This window comes from Sinohyriopsis cumingii, chromosome 11 (genome assembly GCF_028554795.1).
Source record: "Sinohyriopsis cumingii isolate HCF-2022 chromosome 11, ASM2855479v2, whole genome shotgun sequence".
Classification (NCBI taxonomy): domain Eukaryota; kingdom Metazoa; phylum Mollusca; class Bivalvia; order Unionida; family Unionidae; genus Sinohyriopsis; species Sinohyriopsis cumingii.
Window position 1 is genome coordinate 47,366,672 of NC_142971.1, and position 20,898 is coordinate 47,387,569.

Here is a 20,898-nt window from a genome sequence, read left to right on the forward strand (position 1 = left end):
TACACATGATCCATGAAAAAGAAGTGAAAAATGGTATTTGTGTACCCCAGTCTGAAGCAAATTATAACTCACTGGACATAACACAGTTTCATTAATAATAAAAATAATTGTTTATTCCAATATTTCATCCTACAGACATTTGTAGAGACTCCATCTGGCATGGAAACAATTGCCGATTTTTTAGGTTGCCATTTTATATTAAACAAGAACTGTAATGCAGCACATTAAGGAAGTGTTAAAATTTTCAATGATTTTGATAGTATATCATTAGTACAGACATGAAAAAGTTTTAAAACCATAGTTTCAGATGGCTATTTTGAACAATGTACACCTTCTTTTCCCTATTTTCACCAGCTGAGCCCTATTCTGGCTGGAGAGATAATTTCTCGCAAATTTTGGACCCAGGCTTGGGCTGACTTATTATGATTAAAGAAGAGATGAAATCTCTCTTGTATTGGTGCATATTTTATTTTGATCATGAGGTGCAAGAAGAAAAATTTGATGGAATACATAAGCCCCCCATATTTCTCTTCGAAACAAAACTTTGGAAAAAGCATTTTAGCATCAATTTCCTTATTGCTGATTATCAGATATAACATAGAGATACCATTAATATTCAGGAAACCGTAAATTACTATAGTTTCATTCATTTAAAATAATTTGTGTGAAATGGATTAGGTACTTTTAGCTACATTTAATAATGCTGACCTGAAAATGTACTGTGTTGCAGATAGGATAAGATTTATCTGGAACAAAGTGAAGAGGACAAAGCTGAGGTATTGATCTGGCCTTGTCTAATGCTCAGTATCTACTTATATATGGATGAAGGATGGAAAATATATCATATTTGCAAATCCTGCTTATACTCCACATTGACTTATAGGCCAGAAAATACAGAATATAATTTATAAGAGCTTTTTGTTCAGATTAAAACAACCCTTGCCTAAACAACTTTTTTAATATCGAGTTAAGCAGAGTAAAGTTAACATTCTTGTTCTCTAAATTTAAACATAATATGCAAATTTAAAAGATATTTCAGTAGGCATTCTGGTTTCTTGTGATACAGCCTGTGTTTAGGTGTATAGTTATATATAAGTTATCATAATGCAGTAGAGTGTACTCTCTTAATTTGGCAGCCCACTGGGCATAAGTTCCCTCACATGCCTGTCACATCTCCACTACGTCATTATAAATAATACTGCAGATCCACCACAGTATAATAAAGACTACTGCAGAAGGTGTGCATATTAAAATTTAACAACTCCTAAGCCCCCAGTCAGTAATGCTAACACTCTGGATACATAGAACAAATCAAGGTTGAATAGATAAGAATTTTATCTGACATAAAAATCAATTCAAATAGTTTCCTGAACATAAATCTTAAATTTCAAATTTCAGTAATAACTTGGATGTAAAGCTTCAGTTCAGTACTGTATTGATACAGCAACTGGCCTTGTTAACCAAATGCCACTTCACAGTTTTATTCATCCCATACAAAATAATGTCCTATTGTGAGTGTGTCTCTGTTCAGTATGTTGGCCCAGATACTCATCTGCTACTAATTTCTCATCCTTCCTTCTTCTTCCTGCAGATTGTGCCTCTTGTGTGCACCCTAGGACATTACTCAGCTTCCTTTTGTCTTTCTCCCTTCTGTCCTACATACACCCTTGGAATCTCTCAATGCTGACTCTCATGAGCTTCCTTTAAAAGCTAGTTTTACCCAGTTAAAATTCCCATCATTTTACAAGTTAAGTCTCAGAGTGGCTTATAGCTAGAACTTCCTGTTCAACATAGGCTTTCCGCTCTGAGTCAGCCAGTACATCTCTACCCTTCAAGAGTTAGCTGCTCACTAACTTTTCTCTATTTGTTTACAACTAAGAATTACACATTTTTCCCGCCTAAAGGATAAACCCCTCCCACCAGAAGATTTAGCTCTACTCATCCTCTAATTGGTCAACATGCCTATCATTTGATTTTCTTTCTGGCTTGGCCCAGGTTTCTTCACACCTCCTGGGCACGCAACAGGGTATCCGACCTAACTATGCCCTTTGGCAAAAGCCTTGCTTTGCAAAGGATTAAATACCTTTAAAGCTATGATTTCAGCAAAATTCTGCCCTTCAGTTTATTACAATGGCTATGCAAGCCTCAGTGCCTCTAAGACTGGGACTGATATGCAGGCATGTACTATCCACAGCACTTTTGCTTGTTGCCTACTGCCATCCCAGAGAAAGTGGGCAATGGGCATGCATGTGAATCAACATAACATTATGATTTATTGCAGACACCAGTTCATTCTACTGGGGGATCACTGGTTGCCTTGCTTTACAATGGTAAGCAGCAACTGTAGCCCAGAGTAGAAGACACTTTATTTAAACCTTTTAGAAATCCAGGCTACCATGTACACCTTTTGTTGTTGGAAATATCAGATACGCTGGAAGGTGATCCTGGTAATGTTTGACTATTCTTTAGTCCTTTCCTTCTCAAAACTGGAAATTAAATCACATGACATGTACATCCTGGTCTGGAAGTTTCTGTGCTGGTACACCTGACACAAGATAGCAGTACAGATCAGACATATTCCTGGTAGATTCAGTGTTCTGGCCGATCCTCTGTAAAGAAGGGGCCAGACTCTGCACACTGTGTGTGTGTGATTTAGATTTTTAAAATACCTTTAAAAAAATTCAGTCATATCACTATGATGTCTGCAGTGTGACAGTTTATATTGATGTGTAGCACTGGGGAATCATGGCACAGATGTGTAGAATGATGTTACACCCAGTCACAGTAAAGGCTTATATGGCATGTGGCATGTTTTCACTGATGACAGAAATTACAGAAATACACAGTTCTTTAAACTACTTTGGAATCTCTTTTAAAACATCGTACTGAATTTCTGCAAAATCTTAAATTTGACAGCCAGTTAAAATTAAAGATCTTAAAGAAACAGGACACAATCAGGAAGAAGCATTCTGTACTGTGCGATATCAGATCAGTGTATTAAAGGTAATGAAAAGGCAGATTAAAAAGTCAAAGCTGCCCTGCAGTCATCCACTACTGAATAGTAGATATCATATGCTGACTTCAAATATTACCATATGTACTCGCTTATAAGATGAATCAAAACTGCAAATTGCACAGACCCAGATCTGCCACTGCATAATGTGCCAGCAGATCTGGATCTGTACAGTTTGTTAGTAGTAATAACAGAATGAACAAAATAGACCCAGTTTTGCAGGTACATTATGCTACGACAGATATGGATCTTTGTTGTTTGCAGATAGACTTATAGTGACTTTGTATGGTATATAAATCAGCATATTCGATATTTTAGCCAAAATATGTGGAATGAAAATTCCACTAGCAAACTTTATAACATCAATCCATGAGTGGAGAGTGGCATCCCTTATAGGACAAAACACAGATGTAGGTTGTACTGTGCAGAGTGCATATATGACATATACATGACACATGCATGCTCCTTAAGGATGACCCAAGACCAGAGTGCATTCATTCAAGCATCCACTGACAGTGGAACATGTTCATGTGGACTGTATCAACTTCTGCCCCATGAGACAAAAGTTGTTTTTATATAAACTATTGAACTTTCTGATGTACCAACAAAGAAAACCTTGTTACTGTTTGAGGGTATGCAGTTTATATAAAAACAATTTAGAAGTTCATATTATTTAACTTTATATTTTATATTACTGAATTTTAGCATTATTACTTTTATCTCCAGTAGTATATCAATTTGAAATTATTTGGATGAGTGTATCTTAAATATTTTTGTGAAATTCTTTAGTTTTACATTTTTACAACTTTTAATTGGTATGATGTAGCCATTATTGTGCTGATGTGCTGCTAAATGCACATAAATACATATACATCACTGTTTTCTGGTAGCTGTAGCTTCTACCATTAGAGCTAATAGGAGAGACGTCGCCTCATAATAAAAACTAGATTTCTGCCACTTATCTCTTTAAGACATTTTTATCATATGGTCTTATTTCTCAGTTGCAAAATGTCACTTACTATATGTACTTGCCAACTACAACTTGCTCAGACCCAGAACTCTTCTCATATAATGCACTAGCCTAGCAGAAAACTGGGTTTATGCCATTGGTTAGGATTAATAGTTATACAAAACAACATAGACCCTGATCTGCTGGTGCATGATGGCAGATACGAGTATGTTGTTTACAGTTTGACTTGGCCTACGAGCAAGCGTATATAATATATAAAGTAATAAGTGCTTGATTTTTATAGTTGAGTTTCAATACATGATCAGTATGAGCTATTGAATATTAATTAAAATCAGTGCATGCTTTTCTTGCTCACTTATTTTAAAGGTGGGGATCATTAAATTAGATGGCATGTTTCCTGGAGAACACTCTGCATCTGTTAATTTTCTTTGTAATGTAATGTGTCTAGTCTTGTATCATACAAGGACATCAATCAAAACTTTAAAAATATGTTAGGGATAAAAGTAAACACAATAATAAAGAGATTTTATCAGATAACTAATTATTTTGTATGCATGCATGAACCATAAAATCTAAAGAGATTGGAAATTTTTGAAATTGCATTCTTAAAGAAAGATTTATAAGTTAGTTTTAATACTTTAAAGATTTAGCTGTGCCACAACCCCCCACCCACATTAAAAGTCTTCTCCCCTCCAGCGTTCATTCTAGAAGTGGACAAAGTTTGGCCACTATCATGTCAAAAGTCAAGTAATGTAGAAAACGACCAATGCTTGCAAATACTTTACCTGTTTCTAGTTTATTCAAGAAATTCAAACACATTTTCACATGTACTCATATCATTAATTAATGTCTGCTATAAATTTACAGCATTACTCGATTTGAATCAGTTGTTGTGGAATTAGACTAAATCAGAATGTCTAAAAATTCATTGTCTTCTAAATAAACATGTCTGCTATCAGGGTTGGATTAGTTGACAAGGAAATTGTTGCAAACTGTTGACTGATTCCATGTATATACTGCTGGAAAAGTGAATACCATTAGAAAAATCAGCAAATCCATGGCCTAGGTGTGTATGATTATTATCAGCCCCTTATTACATGTATTATTATCGATACAAGGATTTGATTCCCGCTCAGTTAACCACTCCACTCAATAAAGAATGTGTTAATGTCAAACCCCAACCCCCCCAATCCTTTGGTAATAAATGCAGCATTGTTTTTTTTATGAAGATTTCATCAGTAATCATGAATCATTTGCTCTCTTTTGGTGACCAAGCTAATCAAAATCAGTGAGACAATCTTGTCAGCCAGTGAAATTGATCATCTGGTGATTTTTGGCAATGAGTGCACTCTATTCATTAGGCTGGAATGCATTCAGTTCAGTGTAATGTCAACTATAATATTGGATCTTTTTAATATGCCATTAATGGAACTTTCTTGCACCAAAGATGAAAAAAGAGTCATTGATGCAAGGTCACAGCAAAGAACAAACTTACTACTCAGCCACCTATCAATAAATACCTATCTGTCCCAACACCAAATGATCCATATTTGTTCTGCATTAAAAAAAAAGTAAGTGGTTGAATATTTTGTTTATTCTGTAATTTTGAACATCACATTTGTAGGTACTATGACAGAAGATGCAACAGCCAGGAAAAGAAAGCTAAATCTGAGATTGAAAGGTGTTGAGGGTAAGTTGCAAATGGTGTATGTTATTTTGAATGAAGATAAGTAATGTCAGGTGCCTTGCCAAAAGACATACCACAGTAACCAGCTGGACACAGGTGCTAATCTGATGATGAGATTTAGAAAGCTTTCTTTTGGTTTGGAAATCTGGCACACTGGTCATTGAAGCACCATGGCTCCTGCCTCCATTAGTTAGCTCTCATAACATGTAGTAACACATCAGGCCTGGGGGGGAGGGGTCCAAATCAAAGATTAGAATTAGACATCCTTCATCATATATCAGTGCTGGAAAAATCCTTTGTCAATCAATTCAGCACAGATTAATAATTGGCAGACAGGTAAAAATTTATATTAATTGCTAGGAATTTTATATGTAACACGAAGTAAAAGGTAATATTTGTGTTAATTGCTAAGAATTTTATATGCAACACGAAGTAAAAGGTAATATTTATGTTAATTGCTAAGAATTTTATATGCAACATGAAGTAAAAGGTAATATTTATGTTAATTGCTAGGAATTTTATATGTAACACGAAGTAAAAGGTAATATTTATGTTAATTGCTAAGAATTTTATATGCAACACTAAGTAAAAGGTAATATTTGTTAATTGCTAGGAATTTTATATGCTACACAAAGTAAAAGGTAATATTTATGTTAATTCATGAAAATCTCAACTATTGGTAAGTAGACATTTTTGTTTCTTTTTCTTTTTTTTGTTTTAAATGTGAAATAAAAACATGAATACCTCTTTTTTTGTTGTTCCAATTGAATTGTTGCTTATATATCAAGAAAACATTTATTTCTGCAGATTAACTTAAAAGTCATATTGTTACAGATCATAATTATCAACATTGTGCTTAAAAGAATAATTATTAATTTTTAATGAAATTTGAGGTAGATAAATAAATTTGAAAGTTTAAATAACTGCACAAGTTAATTCTTTTGTAAATTAAAGCCAACAAATAACTATAATACACTGTTGGCAACACTTTTTATGACTCAACATGATAGTGGTAGCATTATATAGTCCTACCATTGTTAATCCATCAAGCATTCTGTTCCTCCATCCATGCATCAGACCATGGTTAACATTTGTTTTTCTTTTTTAAATTCAGACCAGCAGTCAGGAGCCCATCTTGTAGCATCACTAATTGAAGTCAGACCTGATGCTTCAGGCAAGGTGGCAGACAGGGGTATTGTGGGATTGCTTCAGACCCCGTCCACCTTTGTCCATTTACAGAATGTACATTTTCAACGAGATACCAGCAGCTTTCTCCTATCTCCTACTGGCCCAAAGAGAAGGTGACACAATTATTAATCATCTACAGATAACTTGGAGACATTTTTGTTCTTTTTTCCATTCTTGAGGTTTTTTATTCTCCATGCCAAATGAAATTTAGTTTTTCATCATTTAAGTGTTTGGTCTAGAGTACTTTCAGTTAATCTTGGTACTCGAACTTGTTTGTCAATTCTTTTTTAAGTAAATGATCTGTTATTACATGTTGCAAGTTTGTTCTTGTAATTTCCTTTGGCATTTGTAAAAACAAATTGGCATCCTGTTCACCTGTGTATGCCATTTTTTCTGTTCTCACTGTTTACAGGTATCAGCCCATTAAGCAGGATTAAGCATGTTGGGTACAAGCAGTTCAATTTGGTTGAAGACTCTCACTGTACCTGTATGGGATGAAAATCAAGCCATGCATGGAACTTACGATTATGTTGGGTATAAGCATGTAAAGGCAGCCATCACTGACAACAGACTCAGTGAGAGAGCCATAATGCACAATTGACAAGAATGTGGGCACCAGCAGTCTTGTTGTCACTCAAGCTATCATGAGCTTCAACACATAATGATCCCCACAGTTGCCTTCATTGTTACAGAGACTAAACTTGAAAAATTATATCCTTCCTTGTTAGGGAAACTCTTTACTTGTGTCTTCTCAGTGCAGCTGTGAATTCTTCTGCCCACACAATTGATTCATGAGCCTATGTCTCTTCTCAGTGCAGCTGTGAATTTTACTGCCCTCACTATTGGTTCATGAGCCCATGTGTCTTCTAAGTGCAGCTGTGAGTTCTACTGCCCACACTATTGATTCATGAGCCCCACATGTATCTCACTTCAGTCCTCATACCATCCAAAACTTTCCATATCAGACCCATTGAACAAAGTTTTGGATGATATCAAGTGCCATTTCAGCAAATGGGAGGACCTGTCCAGTTCATGATGGATATACTGAAGGTTAAATTGCCAGGCAAATATTTGGTATGCTTGAATGCCGATCTCCTACCCTCCTTCTAAGCAAGCAGAATTTGGCCTTTTAGGATTGCACCACTTATATCACACACATATGCACATGGAGATGAAGGAACAGGAAATGTCTTTAGATCCTGGCAAATGTTTTCTGGAAGGGTCACTTTTGTTATTCTGATCATTGTAACTGTTTCAGAAGTCAAGACAGAAACCAGTCTCCATATCTCAGCCTTTCCATATGGGGTCTTCTCAGATGCTGTCCTCACCATGCAAGTATGTCAGATCTCAGGCATACTCAAGTTTGCCAGTGGTTTCACTGCCCCAATGGAATCACCTGATCCACACAGCGCAGTCTTTTCAGAATTCAGCCTTCAGTCAAATCTGTACCTGGGGTTGCCCTTTGCAGTCCTCTTTGTGATGAATGCCAAGCTCCCAACTCTTATCTTACCAGCTTTAGATCCAAAACCTGGGTAGCTGATGCTCTTTTCCTGAACTGTAATGGCCTCACTTAAACATGCCTTTACAAAATGAAAAGGTTGCTTCCTCACTCTGTATAATTCATGATCAGTAGTAATTTTCCATACTCAGCAATACATTTTTGGCAACATCACACTGCTTTCATCAGCTACTAATGTTGATCACATGATTTATAATGGTCAAGTGATATGAGGAGCCTGCTGTAGATGGGTGGTAATTCAAGCCACTGGCCCCTGTTTAGTGTTGGCCCTGCTGTCGAATTTCGATTACCTCCTTCACTTTCCTTTTCTTCTCTTGGGTCGGTGGTTCTTCCCGGGATTCTTCCTCCACCATTAATACTGGCCGCCATACATAGCCTATCGTGTGCTGAAAAATGGCATTAAACCCCACAACAAAAACAACTTTCCTTTTCCATATTTTGTCCTCTGATGCGATCACCTTGGTTTGGTTGGGGATGATGGAATGGCCCACATTGCTGCAATATTCATGTATGACCGATGACTCCCTACTGATGTGTTCCTTAATCCTGGTTTCTAACACTCTGCCTGTTTTCCAGATGTAATCTTTCTCACAGTCACTATATTTGATATAATAAACAACACCACATTTTTTCAATTTTATTTAGCTTTGTCCCTCACATGTGTAAGTGATTGCCTTGAAGAGTTGTATGGTTTGTGGTATACATTGATCACATGTTGTCTGAATACTCTGGCTAGGACTTCTGATGTATCACAGATAAATGGCATGCCAGTGTTGGTTCCATTTGGGCTGCTTCTGGTTTTGTGTAGTGTTTTTTTCCACTTTTTTTGAAGTTTGAAAATGCACTCTGGATAGCCATTTACCCTTAATGCTGATTTCACATGCTCTACTTTCTCCAGTCAGTCTGTCTCATCAGAGACTAGGGAGTTAGCTCGGTGCATTAAAGATCTTACTACTGACCTCTTGTGTTCCAGATGGTGATTAGAATAAAATTTTTGCGACCAACACTAAACAGACTAGGGGCTTGAATTACCACCCATTTATACCAGTCTCCTTGTATCACATGACCATTATAGGTCATGTGATCAACAATAGTCACCGAAGGCAGTGTGAGACTGCTGAAACGTTTGAACTCTGAATGAAATTTCTGCTCTTAGTATGGAAAATTACTATTGATCATCCTTTTATCAGTTTTCCTCAGATTCCAAAATCTTGTAGAATTGAGGAAATCTGAGTACCACATAATCTTGATAACTCACCTCAAACATAGGTCAACAACCTCCCGTCTTTTTTGGCAGAGATTTTCAGGACATCTCAGCTTTCCCTATTCCTGCTGAATCAACCATTATGCAGGTTTCCAACCTAAAGAAGAAATGCTGAACCTTCATGGAGAAAACTCAGAACAGCTAGAGCAGAATAGTTTACCCCTTTGAAATCTGTGAAGGGAAATTATGAGTTTTCTCTTGCTGCAGATACAGAATTCACATGAGGAAAAATCTTGAAGCAAGATATCCTACAGAGACCCATTAACTCACATCAGCAAAGGGAGCATTATCAATGAGAGACATCTCATTTGTGTTACAGAATGATTTTGTGTCAAATGGCAATTCAGATGATTCTTGATTACTATGGTTACTGTGAAAACAGTAGGACAATTGCAGTATCAACCAGCGCATGATGCCAGATTGGCACTTTAGAAATGGAACTTTGTGAAAGAAGTAGCTAGAGGTGGTAACTATCCCAAGTACAATGTTCCAACACTACGGAAAATGCTTACAGCCACTCATTCTTCAAATTTACAAATCTGCTTAAGTTAATGCAGCTTGTTCTTGTCTTTTCTTGCCAGATATCAACATGTGAATGTGCATTTAGCATACAAAGACAGTGCAGTATGATAGATTATCAAATGATAGAAGTGTTTTATGAAGTGGTCCTAGAGTTGAGGATTATAATTTCTTACCTGCTCTTAGGCTATAAAAAGCAGAGAAAGATGGAACATTGTGTCAGTAACTGAATAGATGATAGATCTAAACTTTAAGATTTCTATGCTACAAAAAGTAAATGGGTAGTTTGAGCTTTTATTACAAAATTCAAGATCTCTGACAATACTTTTCTTTGTTTCTTTGAAATTGTGTGTCCCCTTAACTGTGGTTCAGGATAGCACAGTGTCCCGTGTCAATGGATAGCTATGTGCAGTGCTTCTTTTACCTATTCTCCAAAACATAATATGAATAGGTGACAAATCTGAAGATGAAAGCAATTATTAGACTAAATTGTGTTTCCTACATAATACTCACTTAATCATAATAGAAGCAGGTTCTTCCATGCAGATACATTCCTGGAAACCATACTGATCCACTCTAGTAGTAACTTACCATTTATGGGACATTTTTCCTGATACAGTGGTCCCCCTCTTATACAGCCACCTCTTCTGCACCGGGAAAGTGGCCTTATACAACAGGTGGTATTTCCAGAGGGGAAGTAAATCTTTTGTGAGAAGTATATGCAATATACATAGTAAGAAAGCTACATACTTCAAATCTCTTAATATCTCCATTTAAAAGTAACATTAATTATTAAAAGGTTCTTCCTGTTATACTAATAGACTTATTTCAACTGAATATACATTAATAGTTCTTATTCTTGGCATAAGTGTGATATGAAAGCTGGTATTGTTGTCATGCACATTGCAGAACCATTCAAAAGCATCATTTAAATCTGGGTAGATACATAATTCTCTTTCCATTTGCTTCATTTTCCCACCACTGCTGAATAACCTCCTTATTGGTTATGATGTTGTTTATTTGAGTCTTTTCAACATATAATTGTTTTATTCGATTCTTTTCTACATAAAATTGTTAGGCAAGTACCCCCTCCCCACCGCACCCGATGTGGAGTAGAATCTCTGTTTACATGATAACATGTTAATGTTTGGTATTGATTTATTCAGATGTTGCTAACTGTATGCGATTTAATTATGCAGACAAAACTTTTGTTGAGTGTATGAAATGCCTTCTTAAAGGATGTGATAATATGTTGTCATGTGATTTTCGGTCTTTGTCTGGTACCCTGTTTTGTTCAAGGTTAAGGTTAATTTCTCTCTGTGTGTGTGTTAATGCACAAAATGTATTTTTAGCCTATGCTGACCCTCTTATAATCTTGACAATTACATCCGGTTGTAATCATGAAAGAGAAGAACTCGACAGATGTGTGAAGCCCAAAACTCTATCATAACATTGTTAAGCCCATTTCTTGTAAATGTTGTCTTTTATAAACAATGATATAATATTAATCTTACTGTTAAATGTACTTCAGTCAACACTTCTTTCAGTAATGGAAACTTGACATTGGGAGACATGTATCAACAATAGAGATAATCTGATTACTTACAGGCAAGCAGTGGGTGCCTTTTACCTGCAGACCTGGGTTCTAATCTCCGTAGAGTACGAATTAAACATTCTCTAACCTGTATGATAGTATTATTTGTATTAAAATATTCGTTCTGCCTACTATTATCAAGCATTCTTTTATAGAATCCAGGGATATCACTTTCCTTTCTGTCTGGTATATATGTATAATTCTCTATAATTAATTCTATATACCCTGATTTAATTCATAGGAATCTGGAACGACTATAGTTAAATGAGAATTAATTACTAGGTCAACATACGAGTGTGTCTGCTACACATGAGTGCATATAACACTGATTGAGTAACATCATTTTTTTGGTGAGGGAATATGGGCTTGAGTGTGCAGGCAAGGCAGTGGGTGCATTTACCTGTGGACCTGGGTTCGAATCTCTGTAGAGTACGAGTTAAAAATTCTCTAACCTGTATGATAGTATTATTTGTATATATATTCCTTTAAAATTTACCTGTACATTAAAAGGATTTTTAGATTTTAAGATGAAAATGATCTCCATTTCAGGTTGTCAGAGCTGAAGAATATTACATCAGTTCAAGCTGGAAAACAGGATTTCATGACGATAGTTTCAGATGACCATTACTATCTAGCTGTACAAGGACTCACTTGCCTGTTAAGGGGAGATAATCTTGATCCTATCATATATCCATGCCATCCGACTGCATCTACATCTACTGCAATAGCAAATAAAAGAATTAGTTATCTCAACTCGGCTCAGAACTGCACATTATTGATTTTACCTTTGTTAAATGATTATCTGACCCACTATTTGGACATGTTGAGGACTTCCACTGAAAATTTAAACTTAACTAGTCCATCAGCCTCGGTAAATTCCTCAAAGTCTAGCAGCAGTTTTGAGAGTCCATTGGATTCAATAACAAGCTCACTGAATATGTTATTACGGGACAGTGCAGTATTTGCAAATAATCTAGAACAACTGGCCCTTACATCTCTGCATGTTTTGCACAAATTGGTATCAGTTTGCCCTGCTGTGCAGAATGTGATACTTGAGAAACATGATTCAACAGATTCCAGGACAGAGACAGAGAAAAGAGAAATACAGGAAAAAAAGTTAAACAAGGTAAATATTTCCTAATTGAGCTATATATAGATACTGATATTTATTGATTGGTATGTATTTTGGTGAGCAACAGAATTGTCCTGACATTTTTTTGTTAAGAATCAGTAAAAATGAACAGAATACTTGAATAAAATGAGTCACTTTTTATCAGCTGTATTTTCCCCCTTCTACAAAGTCTTGAGATTCGTGAAATATAATTACCAGGCATGTAGAAAAATCAAACTTATTTTAGGGATATTGCAGAATTAAGGTATGGATGGATCAGAAGGTACTTTAAAGGTCAATTGTGCTGAAAATCATCAAAATTTGAATTTTTCAATCTTTTTGTAGAACCTAATATACAGCTTAAAAATCTGTTTCTATGGCAAGATATCCTCCAGCTGAATTCACCAAATTCGCCATTGAAATTAATAAGTTAAATTGTCCAAAATTATTGACTTCATTATTTCCCTTGACTAAGACTCAGTTGGCTGTCGTGTGGTGTCATCCTTGAACGAACCATTATGCAGTATAAGGTAAAGCATTGCAATTAAAAGAACAAGGGCTGTTGATTTCCTTTTTTAAATTCCTAAATGAAGAAAGACGCAGAAAATAGGGATCTACTGATGTCAGACCAGGAAATATTATGAAGACTGTTCAGAATAGGCCTTAATACTGCTCATTCTGTTTTTTCCTAAGCATATTATAGCTATCAAAACAATACCGTGTCAAAATGTTTATTAAAAAGATATCATTTTGACAATCTTCAAAAGAAAATATTGAGATATCTGGCAATTTAACAAGAAAGAGAAAGAGCAGAAGAATATTGAAAAACTAAGTCAGCTCCTTTCATATGGTACAGAAATTTGAACTGTCATTTAACCCTTTGCTTTATAGGTTTTTTGTGGAGAAGTAAGAGCAGCTAAAATCAAGTAGAACATGACAATACACCACTCCCTCGATAACTCGCGCGCATCGGGGTCCAGAAACATCGACCGCACTATAAGTGAGGCGCGAGTTATCGAGGGACCTATAAAATATGCCCAAAACCAATAAAGTGATTGACGACATAACGGAAAAATAAGGGTTGGGGGTAGGCAGATTATACTGTTAAATACTCACTTTATAATCGTTCTGGGATTAACTGTGAATAAATATCTCTTCATAACAGTGTACTTTATTATTTCCTCATAGGACAACATTAATTTCAGGATAAATTACAGTATATTGAGACGATCATCGAAAACATTATTCCACGTGGTTTCCGTTCGCTTAACATGTGTACCACTTTACACATTGTGTACTGCGTCACTAATTTTTATGTTGAATTGGATACATTATAGTTTTATTGTTTGAACCAAATTAGACGTTTTTTATATACAAAAGATTGACTCTTTTCGAGAAACAGTGTCGATCGGACGATATAAAGATATATAGATTTGAACGTGATAGAAGTAAAATGGAAACCAAAAAAAACAAGGGTTAATCAGTACTAACATATTTAATTGGTCTACAAATTTAAAACAATGTAAATTAGAACAAGTTAATACTTGCCGTTTGTGCCACGCTTGACAAATATCAATTCACTTTTTGAAAAAATCAGTTAATTTTTTTGTGTGTGTTACTCCTTGGTTTCTCTGCCGCCGAGCAAAATGCCTCAGATTTCTCAACTGCATGAGCTTTACGTAGTCAACATTTTGGGTCTCCAGCAACCTTACGGCAATAGCAAAATATTTGATTGCTTCCTGTGCAGAGGGGTGGGGGGTGCAACATCTGCGTCTGCATCACTTTCAACACTTGTGTTACTCCAGTTAGAATTGTCTTCTGCTGCAAATTTGTTCGTTATAGAATTAATTATAGTTTCATCTGACGTGTATTCGGCTGTGGGGCAATCATTGTCAGCACAAATCCACTCCTTCATTATCATCAAGAGAAACGCCCATCTCAGGACCATGAGCCTGTATGAATTTCTCCCAAACAGCCTCGGCATTAATGATATCAGTTTCACTGAAACATTCGAAGTCACTATCATCGTCGTTGTCTCTCTTACTGTTTTGCTTTACGTCAAAGGCAGCTCCAAGACCCATAATCCAGCACCCCAGGTCTCTTGTAATCGACTTTTTTTTTAATGCAACAAACACTTCCCCAAGTTGTTGATCAAAACAAAGCCGGCATGTACATGTAATTAGGTTCTCACAGAAGTACTCACGGGTTTCGATGTGACGGTCGATTGACTCTTTTCATATTTTCAATGAACAGAATATGTTGTGATTATAATGTTTACACTGAAACGGAATTAAAGGATTAGAACGTGACTTTCACACAGGAAGACGTTTAATTGGTGTTTATTTCATTCTCTGTTGCCACCTGTTAGCATTTACCAGAAGTTTTCATTGATCGCAATTTCACCAGACTGTTCATTTACAGTATACTGACAACTATTTATCATAAAAACTTACATAATATATGATATCTTTAAACAGAGGTCTTGCTAGGATTTTAAAACTGGGCTTTCTGCCTCTGAATTCAATCACTAAATATCAGTACATTTTCTCACTTGGCCACCAGTCAAAGCCTTTGAACTAGCCGCCTAGCTGTTGCATCATGTTCTTTTTTTTTTTTTTAATGTACTCTTATAAAATGGCAACAGTACATCAAAGAGTCTTTCAGTCACTGAATTCTGTCATTGTAAATATCAGCACAGTTAACTGATCAACACATTTTCCCACAAAGCAGGTGGCTGAAACAGGACCAGGAAATCTTTGCATTTTCCCGCGCACCTATTACATGCGTACGGAGGACTCCCGCCTCAGTGATTTTCTGTGTCCCAGATAAAAAATAGGCGTCCAAATACGGGTAATTAAGCATTTTCGAGATCTCTGAAATCAATTCTTCTTTAGAACTTGCAAATTTCAAAATATGGATTATATTTTTACGGGCATTTATCACTATTTTCGATGATAAAACGAGCAATGTATCAAGGTTTAATTTATCAATTCTTATCGTAATTTTTTCATGTTCAGCATATTTTAAAGATATTTTAAATACATTTTCTTCTGGAAAAAATCGGGAGCCAAGACAGACACCACGTTATAAGCGGGATCGTGAGTTATCGAGGGAGCGTTGTATTAGGAGATACGGGTTATAGTTCAAGTGGGAAGGGTTCCCATGCACAATTTCAAGAAACTGCTGTCTATTTTTTAAGGTTTACATGTCAGGAGGTTCTCTTAAGAAAGAGAGTATGATGTAATAATTTTTCTCAATGTGGCATCTGAATTAAAAAGTGAGAAAATATACTGAGATTGGCTCAGCATTTGAATGTACAGTATTTTTGCAATTCTGTCCAATAATTGGCTTCATGTCTTGCCCTTTCTCTAAGTGTCTTTCAGTAACTGTAGTGGGCATAACTAATTTTTGATCACTTCAGTTTCTTAAATTTTCACAGAATGAGTGTTAATTTGATAACCTATTGCAGTTTCACTGCACTATAATCTATACATTAGCAATTTCTTTTTTTTTTTATCTTACAGATCACTTCCATATGTTAGGGGCAGGTAATACCTGCACCAACTTTTGGGAGGGGCATGCTATTTTAATGCAGTTTTTTTGCCTTTGATGCAATAGAAATTCATAATAATAGTAAATAAAAGGTTATCGGATATGAAAGATAAGATTAAACAAAAACTTCCATATTTGACTTTTAAATAAATCATAAGTAATGCACATAATCAGTGTACCACCTAGGATTTAAAAAGGGCAGGGTGCCACCTACATGAAAATGGGCACTTCATATGTGCATATCCTGTTTCAAAGGGCAGCTTTAGCAGAAAGACCTCTTTTTTTTTAGTGTCCTATTTAGAATAGTGCATATATTGTGTACATTCAGTTTTCATTTTTGATCTAAGAAATGAAATTTCCATGCTTTTAAGTTCTGACATCTAGAAATACAAATTTATATTTTTATTAACCTATATCTTTCTTATTCATTGAAGCCAATTTATATGCTTTGTAATCCGTGAAAAATAATGACAAATTTCATTTAGATATGGTATCAGCTTTGTTTCCAAGAGTAAGTGACAGATAAGTTTTATTTGATAAAATAAGAACAACTTTTTAAAAAATCTGTATTTACAGTCTTTATGTTGGGAGCGACAGGAGCTCATTTAGCTGAGCATGAGACTTGTAATGTGAGGTCTCAAGTTAAATACCTACATAGGCCAGACCAGGTCATCTGCATCAGTATGTCATTGAGAAGGGCACTTGTCTTCCATATCTTTGGCATGATATGGCCAATAATTTGTTACATTAATTGTGCCATTTCATTGAAGCACTATAATGCTATAGTGCCAAAATAAACAAGAGTTTGATTAAATAACTCAGCAAGATGAGTTGTATTTTTTAAGAAAAAAATATCCTATTTTTCTGTTTTCTTAATTTTTCAAAGAGAAGGCATTAACCAAGATGTTGAAATTGCACCTTCAGTCAGACATTATACCAAGTAATTTCCCAGTTCTTGACGTCCTCCACAGAGAAGGCAGTGTTTCTTGATGGCACACTTCAAATAAAGTTCATATAATTTTTCATTCATGACACATTCGCACATTCCCATATTCGCAGTTCAGGGTGAATAATTCAGTGTAGAGAAGTGTAGATATTAACTTGGTGTAATTCTCCCAAATGCATTGAAAGTATAACTCACACTTTGGAGAAAGCATCAAATAAGACATTGTTTATGGAAGGAAGTTTTTTTTACAACTCTTCTCTCTAAGCTAACATAATTAGAAATTCATCCGTTTAGATAAACAATTAAGCTTCTTCTGGGTGACACAGGTAGGGTAGGATGCTTAGCATTTCCTTTTCCTTGTACCTACGAATGTAATGTGTTCAGGCAATGTATTTGATGGAAACACATTTGTTTTAGTAAATTGTGTTTCTCCAGTATTACCTTATCACATTAAAAATAATCCCTCCCACCCTTCCCTGCAATACAAGCATCTTTTAAGGTGTTGCTCAAGTAAAAGAACACCTATAAAAAGGCAGCCACCTAGTGGGTAGAAAGGGGACTTAACCTGTAAGATTTGCTTCCCATGATCTATGTAATTTTTATTGGCAAAGATATATTTTTTCATCTTTCTGGGAATACTGGATTCAGAGGTAGTATAGAACGTTATCCTAATGTCATGTTTATTGACAAAAATATATTTTTCCATCTTTCCGGGAAGACTGAATTCAGAGGTAGTATAGAACGTTATCCTAATGTCATGTTTATTGACAAAAATATATTTTTCCATCTTTCCGGGAAGACTGGATTCAGAGGTAGTATAGAATGTTATCCTAATGTAATGTGATCAGGTAAGTATTGTTGGAGAAACATAATTTTATTTGCTTTGAATCAGTATGTGGATGATCTGATTAGATTTTCAGGCCATTAAAGCATCATTTCCATGTTTTACACATATTGGAACTTTTTGGCTAGGACTTTACCACTTATGGTAGAAACATGAATATTGGTATGCATGACTATATGCATGTCTGAAGGACATGATCAGATTTTCCTAACACTTAAGTTACTTTTAAGATTTTTCAATGTTTTTGAATATTTTTTTAAAATTGACTTTTGATCTACAGTACCCTCTTTTCAAATGCAGTATAAAACATGAAAATAATGGGTTATAATATATCTACATAAAGGTCAAAGTTGGAAAAAAAAATGTTTTGAATTTTGGAGTTTTGTGTCCAAGTCTAACTTTGTGCCCTACAATTTTGTGACTATGGGACCTGTCATACAAAACATTAATTCTTGCTTGGTATAATTAGTCTTCCTCTTATTCTTAGAGACTTAGATGTCCAGTGTTTGAACAGACTCTAAGGATTTGAAGATAAAACACTATAGACTACTGAATCTAGAACTTCTTGGAGCCACATCTTAGTGTTTTGCATGCCATTCTCATGCCCAAATGGATGTGGGCTTGAAATCTTGCCTGTGGGGGCTATATCGGCTATCATGATATTTGCACTCCAATTACTCTGCACAATATATCCTTTTATATGTTAATGTGCAGTCTTTTTCATGTTGCATGATGAATTATGACTGGCATTGAACATGTAGAGTACTGCACACAAAGTAAAAAGACAAACCAATAAAGGGGAGGGTGTTATACAGAAATGGTCAGTGTTTCATTTGTAAAAGAGAAGTATGCAATGTAACTTGCCAGAATAAGGGGCATGGTACAGCGATGTACTGTTATGCGCTAGCAGGAACACTGTACAAAGTGCTAAAGGTTGACCAGCCTAGTAAAAAGATTAGGTAGCAGAGTTTTCATATGATTCCCATTCAGGCCTTGTATTTTGTATATTCCATTGTCAAGCTTACTTTTAAAAGTTTGTGAAAATATGTCACAAGCTATAAACTAAGTAACAGACAGAAGCAAAACCATCAAATTTTGTAAACTTAACAATAATTTAATTATTAAAGTTTGGAATGAAAATGTGAGAGGAACTTAAAGTATTATGATGTGAATCCAAAATAATCCTGAAAAATTTCTTTTAAAGTCCAAAAGAATTAAAAGTTCCATATAAATTTCAATTCCAGAAATGTAATGGTGCACCAAGAATTGTGATCTTTGACTAATTCTCAGTTGTTCCAAAAATAATATTATATAGACCATTGAGGACTTTCTGTTTCCATTGAATGGTCCAGACAAATTTTTTTCCTATAAAGTAATATCTAAAACATTAAACACATCTGCAGACATCATGTTACAACATAAACACAAGAAATAAAAATGACTCCTAAATTAGAAGGAATCTGATTGCTCAATTCTCTCCTTATATACACCTTCAAGAGTCTATTACATCTATATGTTGCAATATACCTCCATGTGACAGATATTACTACTCAGTCTAATATTTCACATAGCTGCCAACCCTCACGATTTAGGCATGAATTTCGTGACTTTTTCAGCAATTCATGGATTCACATCACAAGCAAAAAATTACAAATTCCCCAATTCTCAATTATTTTAAATCTTTAATAAAATAACTGATTTTCCGTTAAGTGCTAGTCATGATATTGGCCATTGCCTAAACGGTCCGGTACTGCTAGTCGCGATATTAGTGGAACTATAGCTGATTGGTATAGTTGGCCCAGTAGCAGGCATTTTAGTTTATTTTGATCTATACATTTAAGAGTAGTTTTACAAATGCTTTTGAGAGAAACTGGGGCCTAACCGGACTTCTGCTCTACGCATGTGCCACAAACACTGACTTGAATTACTGTTTGACACAAAAAGTGAAGTTTAGTTTGGAATATACCAAAAATTGGCCATGCATTCTGCCATCAAACAGTGATATACATCATGCTTTTTGCATGCAGTGTGCCACAAATTTTAGCATTTTGCATGGTGGCAGAGACTATGTGAGGAAGCACATTGGTAGTAAAAAGCACATAGAGGTTGGGAAAATTTAGAACTCGCAGCAGATTTCAGCTCTCAATGGAAGACTTGCAAGCTACCAATGCTGAAGCATTGTTTGTGAGTTTTCTTGTTGAACACAATCTACCTTTATCAGCTGGAGACTATGCTAAATATTTGTTCCAACAAATATTCCCAGACTCGATGATCACTTCACAAATTCATGTCAAAATTCACTAATTTATATCCCTATTTTCACTAACTGTGAGCCTGGAGGGTTGGCAGCTATGATTTTAAAATATCTATTCATCTGACCCAACTCATCCAATAACAACTTATTTCTTCTAAGGTACCACCTGACTGATCCGTCCAGTGGGTTAAAGGTCAACTCTGATAAACATATTTACTAATAATTTTATTATCAGTAACTCAGCACATACCAAAGCATCTTTGTATTGATCCTAGGCAATTTTACATTTTTAATATCTTCAAATAGACCCCATGTAAGTGTGAAATCCAGCCTTAAATTGTCTGGCTGGAACTAAGCAAGAAGACTTGCATTATATTGGGCTAAAATAAATTAACCACCTGGAATTGAAGACAAATCTCAAGGAAGCCTATCCCAAA

General features: G+C 35.4%; 1 protein-coding gene across 2 annotated transcripts in view; it reads left to right on the plus strand.

Annotated features, from left to right (window-relative positions):
• Nucleotides 1-20,898, plus strand: part of LOC149788400 (ATR-interacting protein-like) — a 73,348-nt gene that overhangs the window by 15,441 nt on the left and 37,009 nt on the right. For both annotated transcript variants that reach the window (XM_089974357.1, XM_089974358.1), the window contains exons 5-7: nt 5,608-5,673; nt 6,785-6,971; nt 12,304-12,880. In XM_089974357.1, the coding sequence (XP_089830483.1) occupies nt 5,608-5,673; nt 6,785-6,971; nt 12,304-12,880 (830 nt within the window). The remainder of the gene's footprint in view (nt 1-5,607; nt 5,674-6,784; nt 6,972-12,303; nt 12,881-20,898) is intronic.